Source organism: Atheta coriaria, unplaced genomic scaffold (genome assembly GCF_025399875.1).
Source record: "Atheta coriaria isolate IRGN ID8LTWV9N9 unplaced genomic scaffold, Caltech_Dcor_3.1 hic_scaffold_7_pilon, whole genome shotgun sequence".
NCBI classification, from domain to species: Eukaryota; Metazoa; Arthropoda; class Insecta; order Coleoptera; family Staphylinidae; genus Dalotia; species Dalotia coriaria.
The window spans coordinates 2,771,360-2,785,397 of NW_027045449.1; the positions used below are offsets into that span (position 1 = coordinate 2,771,360).

Here is a 14,038-nt window from a genome sequence, read left to right on the forward strand (position 1 = left end):
GCATCATTAAATGAATAATTTATTGTTGAAATAAAATCTGAACGGTGAATAGTTTTTATTTTTGCAGCCTTAGTATATCTTAATATTTACAAAGAAATAGTTATTTTTGTCGTCTTTAACCACTGTGTTGCCGTGTGTTGATTTAGATGTTTTCCGCCGGATATTCTATCAATTTATGATGATGCTTCACCTGTCGGTTTAATTAATTAATAAATATATATTCACAATATATTAAAATGTAATTGTTTTCTTTTCTAGCACCTTTTTGCTTAATTTCCCGATAATTTCCCAGTGAAATCTTTGGATTTATATTAAAATATTGTTATTTCCATATAAATTTCCCGTGTCATGATGTGAATATTGATTATCTTTGTAGTTTCGAAAATTTTCTTTTTGTAACACCCTGTATATTAGTTTTCCTAACCTCACGTAGAAGATTGTCTTTATTTGTGAGTTTTGAATGTTCATTGTTTTAAACTTGGTATTTTCTTTCTGGTACACACTGTATATCAGTTTTCTTTTGTGTCCGTGAAAATTTGGCTTCATATGGTGTTTTTAGGGTTTTTCTCACTGCTCTTTGAATTTTCTTTTTGTGACACCCTGTATATTAGTTTCGCTGAGTCTCGGGTGAAAAACGAATGATATTAGTGTTGAGAGTTTTTTTGTTTACACTTTAAATTTTTCTTTTGTAACACCCTTTATATTTGTTTCCATTTTCAGTCACCTAGAAAATTGGCTATTTACTAATTTTATTATCCTAGTAGAACTTTATGAAGTAGTACTTGCTGGCATATGTGCGGCTAAGCAGGTCGTAAGTCCTGTTTCAATATGGCAACATGTATTTTGTTGACTTGTAAAATCTAAACTTGTATTCTATTATTAATAAAGAAATAGTAAGATATATTGACTTCTTTGATTTGTGTGTTTGCCTTCTATCATTTCAGGAACAGGTCTCTAAGAGAGTTTCCTCTCTCAGGGGATGATCCCCACTATTAAAATTGTTAAGGTATCTTGTGTGATTTGTGTACTCCTTCTTTCATTTCAGGTACAGGTCAGAACTGGTAAGAATATTTTTAAGTGTCACCTCTCTTGCGGCGACTTAAAACTTAGAAATATTTTTACAAGACGTTATAAGGATTGTCCTTATAAGGAGTTCCCTCTCTCTGGGGGTGATCCCCCACCATAAAAATTGTTGATATGCCTGATAATTTCGGGGATGAAGCGCAGAGACATCGTAGCTGTAGGATGGGCCGGGAGCAATGGACACATCGAAGCAGTGGGCTGTCTTATAACGACACGTGCCAAAAAAATTTAAAAATTCCGTCACCCCTATTCTCTCTTTCTTCTATCTTCTCCTCTTCTTACTCTGTTCTCTTCCTTCGGTCTCTACTCTTCTCTGCTACTCCTTGTTCTTCTTCTATTTCTCTGTTCCCGCTCCTCCACTTGCTTTCATATTTCTCATATTGCCTTCCCTTGTATTTCAATTTCTCTTATATTTCGTTGCAATTCATATATGCAACCCAAATTGCAGCTGATATTTTTATATTTGAGAAAAATGCCTTCTATACCTGAGATTCGATCCGTGCCTGCTAGCATGCCAGCAGGTGCACGTCTCCACTCGACCACCGAGTGTTTTTATCATTAATATTTGATTCTTCTATTTATGTTTCTACTTTATTCAAATTTTTTAAAAACAACAATACAAGCCTTAGCTGTGTTGCACTGATTCCCGGCGCATAAGATTTATATGCAATATGAGTGAATACGTCAATACTGAAAACGACAAAGAGGATACCACAAAGAAATATGAACTAGACTATAATTTTACATGTGCTTTATTGACAGTATTTAACAGCAGATACATTATGTTAAATAAACAAATATCAACAGTACGAAGATACTGCAGAAGTGAAGACTTACCTTAAAATACGCGCATCTCCAACACCGCTTTAGATATTGCCATGGTTTGGGCACTCACAAACTTTGTCCCTGGGTACCAGTATTGCCTACTTGCACAAATTAATTATAAATCCAATTTATTCTAATGTGTGAAAAGAGTACCTAATGCCGGCGGAATATCGGCGGACACATGCGCGCAGAGGTAATCCGAAAATGAATCCGCGATTGATAAACACTCCACGCGAGCCATCACACTTGTAGAACCCTAGTCACGCCTGATTCTTGTATATGCCGTTAATTTATGAACAAGTAATTATGATCTGAAGAAATAGGATTAGTCGCGATGCACACGCGCGATTCATCCGACGGCCGAAATGGAACAGCATCTGCGCCGAACTGCACACAGTTAACAGCGACAACACGAGGTCACTATCAGTATTGCGCGATACGTTCGCTGAACGCAACAAAAGATTTGTTTACATACAAGTATCGCTCCTACATATCTAAACTATGAATGCATAGCGCCAGTTTTGGTACTACTAGCGGCACTCGGCAAAATTACTACGGAGCCAAACTAGAAACTAGATGTTTTAATTTAGTCTGAACCGGTGAATATAAATCTTTTTAATGGATAATATTCAAAGCATCTATTGTATTTTATTCCACAAAGTTAATTAAATTGTATGTTATCATATACATAATAATTTATAATAAATTGAAATATAAAATAAGACAGCCGCATTGAACTTTAAAGCTTTCCAATAATCAGAATTAAACTCTCCATTACAATTTCAATGAAGTTTTATTTACCATTTGAAACTGCCACGAACACCATAGTTAGCCCTTGATCTGCCGGGTCCAGCAACATTCTTGTTCCAGTGACCGGTGACTTCATGATTGTCGCCCCGGTGAGTGATGGAACCGCCTGCGTTGGTGGTGCCGTCCTGTTTATTTACGTGCGGATCAAATTGGATTTCGCGGCGTGCGCGCACAAGGTACAGCGGCTGGTATTCGACCACATCCTCTAGCGGCACATACTGGTTCAATTCCCCGTTGAAGTCAATTTCATTATCGTTGAAGTTCGTTGGATAAGCGATGGCAATGGCAGCCAAAGCGAGGAAAACTCCAAGTTTCACAAACATCTGAAAAAGAAATTAAATTATTATATTATTGTTTTATATGTAGAGTATTTCAATTAATTACCATGTTATTTGTTGTTAAGTTTTTTTTTTGTTTTAATTAAGAACTTGTTCAATTGCTTGCAGTTGCTGAACTGATGCTGTTTGAAAAGATCGATGTGCTTTTATACTGAGAAGAACTTTTTATGATCCATATTACTGGTGAATCACACAATCACAAGTCTGTGGGATTTTGTAATTCACAAAAGATTTCATGTTGCATATACACATATTATGATTAACATTCACTGACTTGATCAGTGTAGTTGTGTTTTACATGATGATAAGGAATTGCTTTAATGTGCGGGAATCACCATAACCACGTTTTTTTCTTATTTATATCTAAATAAACCAATAAAAGTTGGAGATATAAAAATATATTTTGTACATCAATTAATATCCCTTAGAAAAATCTAACATGGAAGGCACAACTTCATTTTTATGAAATAAGTTAAAGTTTTCTATGAATTGCTCGGCGATGTCTTGTGGTCGACTCGTAGCTGCCACATGTGGAGTAATTTTAATCTAAAAATGAGGATTAAGTCAGGTAATTATAAAAAAAAAACTACTTTAATATATGTACCATTGGTGATGTCCAAAATAAATGTTGTTCCGGCAACGGTTCTTGATTGAAAACGTCTAAATACGCGTGTGACAACAAATTGTTATCTATTGCTTGGAATAAAGATTCATCGGAGATGATTCCTCCTCGACCGACGTTAATAAAAACAGGACTTTTATCTTAACACACAATAACAACAAATCAAGATTGGTTTAGTACTTGTTTTGTTTGTGGTAGTAATTACCTCTGCAAGCTTCTAACTTTGGATGATTAAGCAACCCTCGTGTTTCTGCTGTATTCGGCAAAGTATTAACGATATAATCACATTTTCCCAGGAATGCACTCAACTCAGTTGATTGGAAATATTCATCAACGAAATGAAATTCATTCTTATCAATAGTAGACCGACGACCAAGAGCACGGACATTGGCACCCATAAATTTTAAAGTCTGTATCACTAAAAATGATTATTAGATTAAATTTTGATTAATAATGTCTCTTGTAAACTTACATCTACTGCCAATTTGGCCCACACCCATCACACCAATGGTCATATCATAAATTGTTCTGTAAGTGTGAATTTTCCCTTCTTGTGACCATTTCTTCCCGCATTGATTATCATGCACTTTAAAAAAGTCCCTTTCGTGATTAACAATGCATGCAACAACATACTCGGAAATGATTTTTCCAAAATGGTTGCCGGAAAACCGAAATATCGGTACATTTAATTTCAATTCCGGTTTAATATGCGGAAGTAAAGCATCAATACCCGCCCAGGTACCTTGTATAAACTTAACATTTTCCAAGGTGTATAAATGCGGCCCTACTAAATCATAATCAGCAACAATTACGTCTATATCTTTAAAATCATTTTTGGAATTTCCACAGTTGTTAATTGCAGTAACTCTTGCTAGGTTTAATAGTGAATCAGAGGTTAGTTTCACTTGCAGTTCTCGCAATAGGTTTGGGATTTTAGAAAGAACACCTACATTAATTGGTTTCATATTTGAAATGATGTAAAAATTTACAAATGTTTTCAAAAGTTTTTATGATGTATCAGCATAAACACGTTATATAATCGATAATTGGACTTTGTTACCGTCTAGTTCACCTAAGTTCAGTGGGAAACAATCACTAACGAACGGTTTTTAATGTATGCATCAAGTGGTTACAAACAAAAACACTTTATAATTAAACTAAAAACATGATTTTTTCCTTAACTTCAAAAGAAAATCTTAAGTTCTGTGTAACATGCAGCTGGATGAAGGTGAAAGTAGTTTTAGTTTTAAAGAACGATGCGAGAGGGCGCTGCATGACAGCTCGTTCCACCAACCTCTGCGCAAAACATTCCCCAAGTTGACAAGGAATCATTAATTGAGTACGGCAAGTTGTGCGGTTTCTCAAAGTTTTCTACTTACTTCAACAAAATAGTAAGTAAGCAAATGATAAAACAATTATAATCTTTCAAACAATGCCAGCTTTAATCCCAACATTGAATTAATAGTCTATCTTTGATCTCTTTTTCATTTGAGATTATGTAATATTTGAGGTTACACTGAATTGATAACTGTATTTAGAGGTCTTACATCTTTGATTTTGACTGAGAATATCACTTCTTTACAGAGATGGCTGCCGTACGTTCCTTCTCCCGTCTGCTCACACGTTCTTCGCTGAACAATATCGCAAAGCGCGGTTATGCCGACGAAATGAACTTCACTTTTGCTGCTGGCAACCAGGTACAATGCATGCAGCTAACTTTTAAAACTGAAAGTCTAATGCTATTTGTTATCTAGGTCTTCTACAATGGTGTGTCAGTAAGGCAAGTGGATGTACCATCCTTCTCTGGAGCATTTGGTATCCTGCCTAAACATGTGCCCACCCTGGCTGTGTTGAAACCTGGAGTGGTTACTGTTATTGAGAATGAGGGTGGTTCCAAGAAATACTTTGTTTCTAGTGGCACTGTTACCATCAATGATGATTCCTCAGTACAGGTATATAATAACTTACATTTTGTGGCTTTAAAATTATTTTTATGTAACTTATTAAATAATATTACAGGTTTTGGCTGAAGAAGCCTGCCCAGTTGATAACCTAGACATCTCTGCCGCGCGTGACGTTCTGAGCAAGGCGCAAAGTCAACTTTCTTCTGCCACCACTGACGTTGTAAGAAAACATTCATTTAGTTTAACGACCAAAATATATATGACTGACTATATGAATGACTATATGAATATATATTTCTCTTTTTACAGGCACGTGCAGAGGGACAAATCGCCGTGGAAGTCGGCGAAGCGTTAGTGAAGGCGTGCGAATAAAGTGTCTGTCATAGTTATTGTATAGTAAAAAAGAAACATTATTGTTTGGAGATAAGTGCAAGTTATACTCCACTTTTTGTTCAAGGCATAATCATACATCAGCCACCAATGCCATTGTACTAGTTCTTCAAAATAAAATAAACTAAATAAGTATCAATGTATTATTTCAAACAATAAAAGTGGATGTACTAGTATTTAATTTAGCTTTCATAGATAAATAAATTAATTTGAGAAGCAACTTCCCTGTCTCATTCGATTATTGAATAACCTTTTGGTGGGGGAATCAGCAGTGCTGCAATCCCAACGAAAACAAACTAACTAGACAGTGGCATTCGAACATAACGTAATTTTCCTGCTGATGGCTCCTGCTGTTATCTGTCATGCCAATGTCCATGTCAATTGTCAACAAAACAAAGTCGTAGGGCGAGCTAAGTCGTGCTCTCCAACGACCGCACCAAATTCAGACAGCCCGTACAAAATTATGATAACATAGCGTCGCTAGCACCAGTGCCCAGTCGTTCAAGAAAACATGAAATTCACCCTCGTCCGCATCCGTCACGGCCCAAAGTTATGAGACACTATTGTGAAAAATTTAAATATTTCACCATCAAAGCAATAATGATATCCTAAAGCAGTTTCATTTATCTCATAACAACGCTCGCTGCGCACGTTGGACGATGGAGACCTCACTGGAAAAGTCGGATCCGTACATTCGTACCATTGAATGGGAAATGATGAACAAAGCTAAGTTTTTTCCATTATCAATGCTGAGTTCATTCACTGTACGTTGTGCGCTTTATCCACTCACGCTGATAAAGACGCGTCTCCAGATACAGAAGCACAATAATGTGTACACAGGCATGATTGATGCCTACAGGAAAATTCTGGGGTGTGAAGGCTTTGTTGGGCTGTATCGAGGCTTCTGGATATCATCAGTTCAAATATTTAGTGGTGAGCAAAACTTGAATCTTGGTGCACATGAGTAACTCACCTAAAACATGTGATTTAGGTGTTTTTTATGTATCAACATATGAGGGAGTCAGACATGTACTTGCACAAAAACAAATTGACTCCAGAATTAGGGCACTAGTTGCTGGTGGATCAGCATCACTTGTTGGACAGACAATTATTGTGCCATTTGATGTCATCAGCCAACATTTGATGATGATGGGAGTACAAAATAAAGGTTCATCATCAGTGAGTATCCATTTCGATAATAATTTAAACCTTATTGCATTGCTTTAATTTGATATTTAGGTTGAATTTAATCCATTGGGCATAAAATATGAAGGCGCTTCGCGTCTTACTTTAACCACTGAAGTTATCAAACATATTTTGAAAACTGATGGGATTGGTGGCTTTTATCGTGGCTATACAGCAAGCTTATGTGCATATGTTCCTAATTCGGCACTTTGGTGGGCATTTTATCATCTGTATCAAGGTAATCATTTGATTTCTCTCTAAATAATTATTCTAATTGTTTGGTAATATTTGCAGATGAATTGCACAATATATTACCTTCTCATGTATCTCATTTACTCATTCAAACAATCGCCGGCACTCTCGGAGGATTCACGACAACCATAATAACGAATCCTCTCGATGTGGTGCGCGCACGTCTGCAAGTGCAGCGGCTGGAGTCGATGAGGATAGCTTTCCGAGACCTTTGGCGCGAAGAGGGCATGCTCATGTTTTGCAAGGGCTTGAGTGCACGACTGATACAATCCGCGTCATTTAGCTTTAGCATTATACTAGGATACGAGACAATAAAAAGAGTATCGGTGAACGACGAGTACAAAGAGTTCGTGCGCTGGTGAAGACGCGCGTGGATCAAAGTAGTCAAAAGATTTAGCGAAATTTCAGTGCGATGGTGATGATGTTTGGCGAATTGTGTTCGCGTTATCTAAGAAGTCATTGTTATTTAGCGTAAGTCGCAGTTGCAAACTCAAGGGATACCATATTTAGATACCAAATATTAACGAAATGAAATAATGCACGGGGCAAATATTTCGTCTTTTATTTATCTATGTTGTACACATGTTTTTATTACTACTTACAAATGTTTTGTTGACGCAATTTTTTTATTGGAAAAATTGTACGCGTATCTATTTTGTTGTTTTATAGTTTATATCACTGTTGGCATAAAGCTTTTTATTTGTATGTTAATAACTTATGTGCAATCAACACGGAGGCAATCGAGGCATTGCCTTTAGCAGTCAAAGTTAGAGCAATTATTGTGATCAGGAGTCTGTTGAACATATATGTGAAAAATATATTGAATGGATGTTAAATGAAAGTATTCACAATAAATGGTCAAGTATTGACAGTCCACGATTCGATTATTCGTTATCTTTTAGTTATATGTACTGTAATCAAAGTGCGATTCGATTAGAGTAATAATTACGTATTATTGCACGTGTTTGCAATTTACGCAAAACAAAAAAGAGAAAAAAAAACTCATTTCAATTACTGTCTGACAACTTCGTCTATTCTTATCGAAATTATAATCATAGTGAAATGTATTTAATTAAATTCTCGTTCTCAATTAAATTCTTTCAGCGGAAACACGAATTCCAATATTAACGACTATTAATAACTAGCAAGGAAGCAAAACTCACAGTAAAGAAGATAAAAACGTCTTTTCCAGAATCAACGCAAGACTAGTGAAAAAAATTAATGAAATTTCCTTCATTGTGGTTAACGTTCTACTGTTCTGCGGAAATTGAATATAAATTCCATAAAATCTTTTGATAATTTCAGGATGAATAAAATTTTAAACAGTTTCAAATGTGTGTAACGATCACGATACTTTCATTCACCGTGATATGTACCCGGAAAATTGAAATCAGTTCATTGTTTTGATCAAAACTCAGCTATTCGACAAACATAAAATTAACGAACTTGAAATTATGAAAGAGTATTCGTTGTTTGTTTACGATGTGAATACAGGTTTCTCGTTCAGTATTAGATCAGAAACAATATAGCAACCTAGAAACGACTTGAAATCTAATTAATTCCTAACAAAACAACAGCAAGTGTCTATACACTATTGTTATCACCTTTTCGCGTTACCAAATTTACATATACAGAACATACCTTATTATGTTGTTGATCACCTCATCAGAGACACTGCAATGCACAGAACACAACACAACAATACGTCTTTACTCGGCCACGCGGCGACAAATACTAAATAGTGAACAACAAATTTACTATCAGAAGTTTGTCTTATCGCTGCCGATACCTGCGATCCTGCCGATTTGGCGGGCAAAAGAAGCGCTAGAAAGACGCAGTGTTGCCAATCGAGATTTCTATGAATGTGTGTTCTATCATGATCGATTTAAACTTTTAAAACACGACAATTCATGCGTAAAGAAAACGATCGCAGATATATTCTTCTCAAATAGAAATCATATATTACATACAAATCATATGTTCATACGTTCTACAATATCATTGACAATATAAAATCAGAAAATTTCACTAGAAATCACTCAAAAAGTTGAAAATGAACGCAATGAATGCAATTGCACGTGGAATTCAATGCATTTCCACACAATGAGAATGAAATATGAACAAATGATGTCGCACAACTTTTGCTGATCTTGCCGTGATGTGATCAGTGCGATTGTTCGTCATAAGATTCATGTTGTTTATATATAATATAAATATTAAGTATACATCTTTAAACAATACACAAGTGCAAACACAGATTATTAGTTGTCGAATTTCATCCCATTCGCCATTCATTGGTAATTAATTGGTAAATGTAATTTAAATGTTTAAATTTACTTAGACAGCATTCGAGAAGTTGTTACATGTAATTAATTTAAGTTATAGGATAATTGGCACGGACTCGCAACCGTTCTTTCGCTCTGGTATTTCTTGTATGTCTTTTTGAACATTACATTTTACAATCTGTGTGTCATCTGGGTGTGTGACATGCGTGAGTGAGTGAGTGAGAATGTGTATAATTGTGTCTTGCAATCGTTCGCTCCGCCATTCGCAAACTATATACATAATAACTACAACACTGAAAGTATTTTCTCGTTTGTTTCCATTTTGCGCTTATCTTGCCTCTAGTGAGCCCATCGAATGATCGTCAATTTCCTTAACAAAAACGCCTCGAACATTATTATATCACGTCCATGGCAATTAAATACATCATCAGTTACTTGCTTTGTATTTTGGTTTCTTGCAAAGAGATGCACAGTGCTATTATCAAAACGATGTGATTCAATGTGAGCTATATACAATAAATAATTAATTTACTCTTACTTATGTCACCGATCGTGCGACCTGAATCAATCACACACCGCTAAAATCATTTATCGTTAGTCATATATTATATTAATTAGGTAATTCATCTTAAACGTGTAAGTTTTCCTCATCGTTAAATAGTCCGTTCGAAAAATCCAGCACATTCACGCACCTCGCATACGCTTATCATTAATTAATTATTTTTTTCTTTATGTATATTTCATTGTTAAACTACTCTACACCTGTAATTTGACCTAGAATGTAATGACTTGTTTGCTCATCTTCGTTCCTCCTGCTTCCCTCCCTCCCGTCCACTTTTAATATCGTGCTTCTTATCCTTATCATCGTACAACTACAACTAAAATGTTCAATTTTCATCATTGTTGGTAGGAATACTGGCATTTAATTAACGTTACATTTTGAGATGTTCGTTTTGCGGCCCGTTTACTTTTCCGGGTTTTTTTCTTCGTCATCGTCGTTAAACATACGCAACATTACAGACTCACAACAATAATATTATGCATGTATGCATTCGAATCCGGGTTTTTCTTTATGCTGTATTGTTTACTGATTTCTTAGGCTATGCGATAGTTGAAATTTTAGCATTTTTTAAAACAAGTCGGAAGTTTTGTAAAAAGGACGTACCAAAAATGTATTAACCTACGCACACGCCTCTCTTGTCTCGTGGAAAACAGTCGTAAAGTGTCGAGTTGAGTCAATTAAACTAGACAATGACCGTGGTAGTAGAGTGGTGCATATGGCAGTGGACATTCAAATTCAAACTTGAAAAACGTTAAAAACTTTTAAGTAAGAAACCTAACACAGTCACAAGTTAGTGTTCGTAAGTGTTTCATTATGCAATCATAATGTTAACGTTGTGGTCTGTATATATATAATTTTCTACAATTATATAACGCAGTCGCGAAACTGCAGAGAACAGTCTTATGGAACACGTGAACATGGCGGCCACGCGGTAAGCTAAGAAAGATGGAGAGGAATGTCGTTCGTACTTGGTTTGCAATATCCATTTCATCCACATAATTACGAGTATTTATCGCGCACAATTATTTAGCCCTTATCGTGCGCCTCGTCGTGAGTTTCCTTTTTCAGCTTAAATTATTTGGTTACACTTTTGGATTCAGCTTTCCTTGCGCCTTCGGCTTCATTTTTGGTTTCGAGTGTTGAGTATCAAATTTCGACGCAAAGTCGCAAGTGCGTCGCGGGGGTTGATGTTGTGATTTATTCCTCCTGTTCAGTCTCTTCCCCGGGGCCGTACATGTCAGCCAGCTTGTCAAAGCGCGGTCCCCAAGCGCCCAGGTAGTCGTACTCCTGCTGTTCATCGTCCGATCCAGCTGAAAAACGAATCAATCACACAATCAGTCTTCAAAGCGTGGGCGCGCGCGAGATTTGCGGGCACAAGTGTTTTATTTATTGCTGATTGCTCCAACCAACCTGAGGCGAGAGAGCTGAGAGAACCAGCTGTGCTACCGCCGCCCTCGTAGGCGTAATTCCTCAAATCGTCGAAGGGCGGTGCGTTCGGATCGCTGTCGGCGCGCTTCTTGTGCTCGTCGATGAAGACGCCAACGTTGGGCTCCTGTCCGGGTGCCATGCTCATGATGTTAACTGCGGAAATTCAACCCCGAATTAGAACATAAACCACTAGGACAATACGATTGGAATAGACCGTGGAAGCAAATCGCATACTGGGCGCTTAATTGCGCCCACCAACTGAATACTAACGACAAATTTAGTTGAGCGCATTGATGCTCGTTTCATATTCATATTTCGCGTTATGAATGTGGTCGATGGGCGATTTTCAATGACCAAATCCGAGTGAATTATGTGTATGCGAAGCGCTTTTCCGCCATGGCGGCTTTCCGCCGATCGAATATGAATTAAACTCGAAACGTCGCGTCGGCCGCGCGCCGGAACTACTTTCGAATGCAAATGGTTTCAGGTAAATCACAACCGCCGCCGCCTCAGTCGTAAATCACGCTCGGAAATCTGCGCCACTGCGACATTTTTCATATTGAATTACGCGCGTTCAATTACAAGCTGATTCCAAGAATTCAACATGGCGGCCGGGCCAAACACGGAAACGTCAAAACATCAAAGCAATCCAATTGATATGTGTCGAATGCATTGAATACAAACTCAATTTTATATCACAATGCAAATGTAATTTGTGATTTCTAATTTTCGCGACAGAAAAGTAATCAGAAAAAGTTTGAATTAACTGAAGTGAACTGATGCATGAATTGTGCAAAAAGTAAACGATTTATTCTGGCGTTTCATATCGAGCGAATATATGACAGTCATTAACAAACTCGTTTAATTTAATCCGGCCATTCTTAATGATGCGCGCTCTGAGTGTGCACAATGAAGGCATTGTGACGGTCGTGACAAAACAAACTCTATAACAGAGTTGCATAAACTAGAATAAAAAGTAAAGGAAAGCAATAACCAAACTTTTGGTGCACCATAAAGCGCGATGGTTCGGGTCGTGGGGGTGGTTGCGCGATAAAACAATTTTGTTGTGCACACGGCACGTCTCGCCCCCTCGTACACGCTGGAAGAAGGCGTTTTAAACGTGTGGCGCCCGCCGAATGGAAATGATACGCGCGGGCGGAAAAACACGCGCAAACAAAAGCGGACGATTTATTCGGTGTACTTTTTAAGAGTCCGGCCGCACAAGTTTCACGTCGAGATTCGAGTAGTAAAATCAGTCGTAAAACCCGTGGAACTTTCAATGTGCGTTTTCTTTTAATCTGATCCGAAACGAAAATTCCTTTTTCGACCAGAGAAAACGCAAACTTTGGCAATATATTAAAACGCACACATTACATTCACTTGAACTTCTTCTGTCAGCTTTTATCCTTTTGTCGAAGAATATTCGGTTACTCAAAGAACATAATTAAAATTTCTACTTTCTGAAACACAAAGAAACCCCGCTTTTTTACGCTCCTTTGTAAATAGGTTTAACAAAAAAATGTTGCTTTAATATTTAATTCCTCTTTGAAGGTGTGTATACATTCCGCGGAAGTCTACATAACTTCTGTTTACCTGGAGTTCTTAATAAGCATTTAGGAGTGAGTAAAATTATAAAATCCGTCGACCTAAATTTAATTATAATTCCATTAGACGTAATCTCTTCATCGCGGCGCCATTGTGCGCGCACGCGGGGTGCTACTAAAAATCGCGAAACCGCGAGTAAATTCATTGTTGTGTTATGCCAGTATCTCGTTTAGATATTTCCAGAGATGCTGCATACATATTAAAATATCACCCGCGAACGCAAATTCGGAGAGAGCCCAGAAGCAAACTCAAAGTAAACAGCCGAAAAGTATAAAACCAAGGATCTTTTGCTTCCGCTCCCTCCAAGGTTATTTTAATAGACTCCCGAGTTGAGGTCGACGTGACGTGAGCGCGCAAGCTACGATATGATCCGTAGAGCAAACGATATTTTAACCGGATATTTTCGACCTTAGTTGATTTTGCCGAAATGGCGGCAAAGTGGCTGCGCGTATTCCGGTCACGAATATGGACAACACGTACGCCAAAACGGCGAAAAAACCAACCGGCAAGACGATCTTTGAGTGAAAAAAAGCTCAGTTTCATCTCGTTTTCGCTGTCGGCGGAAAAAAATACACGGGACTTTTTAAAAGCATCGAAATAACTCAGGATTATATCATTTGATGCAATTTTTCAAGATGGCCACTGATATAGGCCCAAAAAAATTTCCAAAACCCAGGCCCGGATTACGGTGACTTTTCCGGCTTGCAATGCAATCAAGCTCATTATCATATTCATTTTGATGTTGCTGG

The 14,038-nt window shown here is 37.3% G+C and overlaps 5 protein-coding genes and 1 long non-coding RNA gene across 13 annotated transcripts in view; 2 read left to right on the plus strand and 4 right to left on the minus strand.

Annotated features, from left to right (window-relative positions):
- Nucleotides 1–1,819: 1,819 nt before the first annotated feature.
- On the minus strand, nt 1,820–2,699 carry LOC135795742 (uncharacterized). The gene is made up of 2 exons (XR_010549129.1): nt 2,062–2,699; nt 1,820–2,006 (listed from the first exon to the last, which is right to left on the minus strand). It is a non-coding gene; the product is annotated as an uncharacterized lncRNA (long non-coding RNA).
- A 6-nt stretch (nt 2,700–2,705) lies between these two features.
- On the minus strand, nt 2,706–3,232 carry LOC135795414 (rhinocerosin-like). Its single transcript, XM_065307097.1, has 2 exons — nt 3,209–3,232; nt 2,706–3,041 (listed from the first exon to the last, which is right to left on the minus strand). Exons 1-2 carry the CDS (start codon nt 3,230–3,232, stop codon nt 2,706–2,708), a joined length of 360 nt encoding a protein of 119 aa, XP_065163169.1.
- Nucleotides 3,233–3,438: 206 nt separating this feature from the next.
- On the minus strand, nt 3,439–4,917 carry LOC135795740 (glyoxylate/hydroxypyruvate reductase A-like). Its single transcript, XM_065307515.1, has 4 exons — nt 4,151–4,917; nt 3,884–4,096; nt 3,661–3,818; nt 3,439–3,602 (listed from the first exon to the last, which is right to left on the minus strand). The coding sequence occupies exons 1-4, from the start codon at nt 4,641–4,643 to the stop codon at nt 3,471–3,473; spliced, it is 996 nt and encodes a 331-aa protein (XP_065163587.1). The 5' UTR covers nt 4,644–4,917; the 3' UTR covers nt 3,439–3,470.
- A 5-nt stretch (nt 4,918–4,922) lies between these two features.
- On the plus strand, nt 4,923–6,105 carry ATPsyndelta (ATP synthase, delta subunit). 2 transcript variants are annotated; one of them, XM_065307516.1, is made up of 5 exons: nt 4,923–5,069; nt 5,263–5,375; nt 5,433–5,630; nt 5,698–5,802; nt 5,892–6,105. In XM_065307516.1, the coding sequence occupies exons 2-5, from the start codon at nt 5,265–5,267 to the stop codon at nt 5,952–5,954; spliced, it is 477 nt and encodes a 158-aa protein (XP_065163588.1). In that variant the 5' UTR covers nt 4,923–5,069; nt 5,263–5,264; the 3' UTR covers nt 5,955–6,105. The 2 variants fall into 2 exon arrangements, with proteins under 2 accessions (XP_065163588.1, XP_065163589.1); XM_065307517.1 differs by having other exon boundaries at nt 4,964–5,073.
- Nucleotides 6,106–6,304: 199 nt separating this feature from the next.
- Nucleotides 6,305–8,291, plus strand: LOC135796383 (solute carrier family 25 member 44). The gene is made up of 4 exons (XM_065308389.1): nt 6,305–6,905; nt 6,964–7,151; nt 7,212–7,395; nt 7,452–8,291. The coding sequence occupies exons 1-4, from the start codon at nt 6,632–6,634 to the stop codon at nt 7,769–7,771; spliced, it is 966 nt and encodes a 321-aa protein (XP_065164461.1). The 5' UTR covers nt 6,305–6,631; the 3' UTR covers nt 7,772–8,291.
- A 1,025-nt stretch (nt 8,292–9,316) lies between these two features.
- CadN (neural cadherin) overlaps nt 9,317–14,038 on the minus strand; it is a 133,814-nt gene continuing 129,092 nt past the window's right edge. For all 7 annotated transcript variants that reach the window (XM_065308383.1, XM_065308385.1, XM_065308381.1 and 4 more), the window contains 2 exons: nt 11,667–11,837; nt 9,317–11,566 (listed from right to left, as the gene is read on the minus strand). In XM_065308383.1, the coding sequence (XP_065164455.1) occupies nt 11,454–11,566; nt 11,667–11,837 (284 nt within the window). In that variant the 3' untranslated portion in view covers nt 9,317–11,453. The remainder of the gene's footprint in view (nt 11,567–11,666; nt 11,838–14,038) is intronic.

What these genes read in the sequence shown, in the direction of transcription:
- LOC135796383 (XM_065308389.1), top strand. Translation starts at nt 6,632, where the DNA reads ATGGAGACCTCACTGGAAAAGTCGGATCCGTACATTCGTACCATTGAA. An exon ending in AAAATAAAGGTTCATCATCA is followed by an intron (nt 7,152 to 7,211) that starts GTGAGTATCCAT and finishes TTTGATATTTAG; the next exon opens with GTTGAATTTAATCCATTGGG. An exon ending in ATTTTATCATCTGTATCAAG is followed by an intron (nt 7,396 to 7,451) that starts GTAATCATTTGA and finishes TAATATTTGCAG; the next exon opens with ATGAATTGCACAATATATTA.
- ATPsyndelta (XM_065307516.1), top strand. Translation starts at nt 5,265, where the DNA reads ATGGCTGCCGTACGTTCCTTCTCCCGTCTGCTCACACGTTCTTCGCTG. An exon ending in ATGATGATTCCTCAGTACAG is followed by an intron (nt 5,631 to 5,697) that starts GTATATAATAAC and finishes ATAATATTACAG; the next exon opens with GTTTTGGCTGAAGAAGCCTG. An exon ending in CTTCTGCCACCACTGACGTT is followed by an intron (nt 5,803 to 5,891) that starts GTAAGAAAACAT and finishes CTCTTTTTACAG; the next exon opens with GCACGTGCAGAGGGACAAAT.
- LOC135795414 (XM_065307097.1), bottom strand. Translation starts at nt 3,232, where the DNA reads ATGGATCATAAAAAGTTCTTCTCA. An exon ending in ATCATAAAAAGTTCTTCTCA is followed by an intron (nt 3,042 to 3,208) that starts GTATAAAAGCAC and finishes TTTCTTTTTCAG; the next exon opens with ATGTTTGTGAAACTTGGAGT.
- LOC135795740 (XM_065307515.1), bottom strand. Translation starts at nt 4,643, where the DNA reads ATGAAACCAATTAATGTAGGTGTTCTTTCTAAAATCCCAAACCTATTG. An exon ending in GGGCCAAATTGGCAGTAGAT is followed by an intron (nt 4,097 to 4,150) that starts GTAAGTTTACAA and finishes AATCATTTTTAG; the next exon opens with TGATACAGACTTTAAAATTT. An exon ending in TATTTTGGACATCACCAATG is followed by an intron (nt 3,603 to 3,660) that starts GTACATATATTA and finishes CCTCATTTTTAG; the next exon opens with ATTAAAATTACTCCACATGT.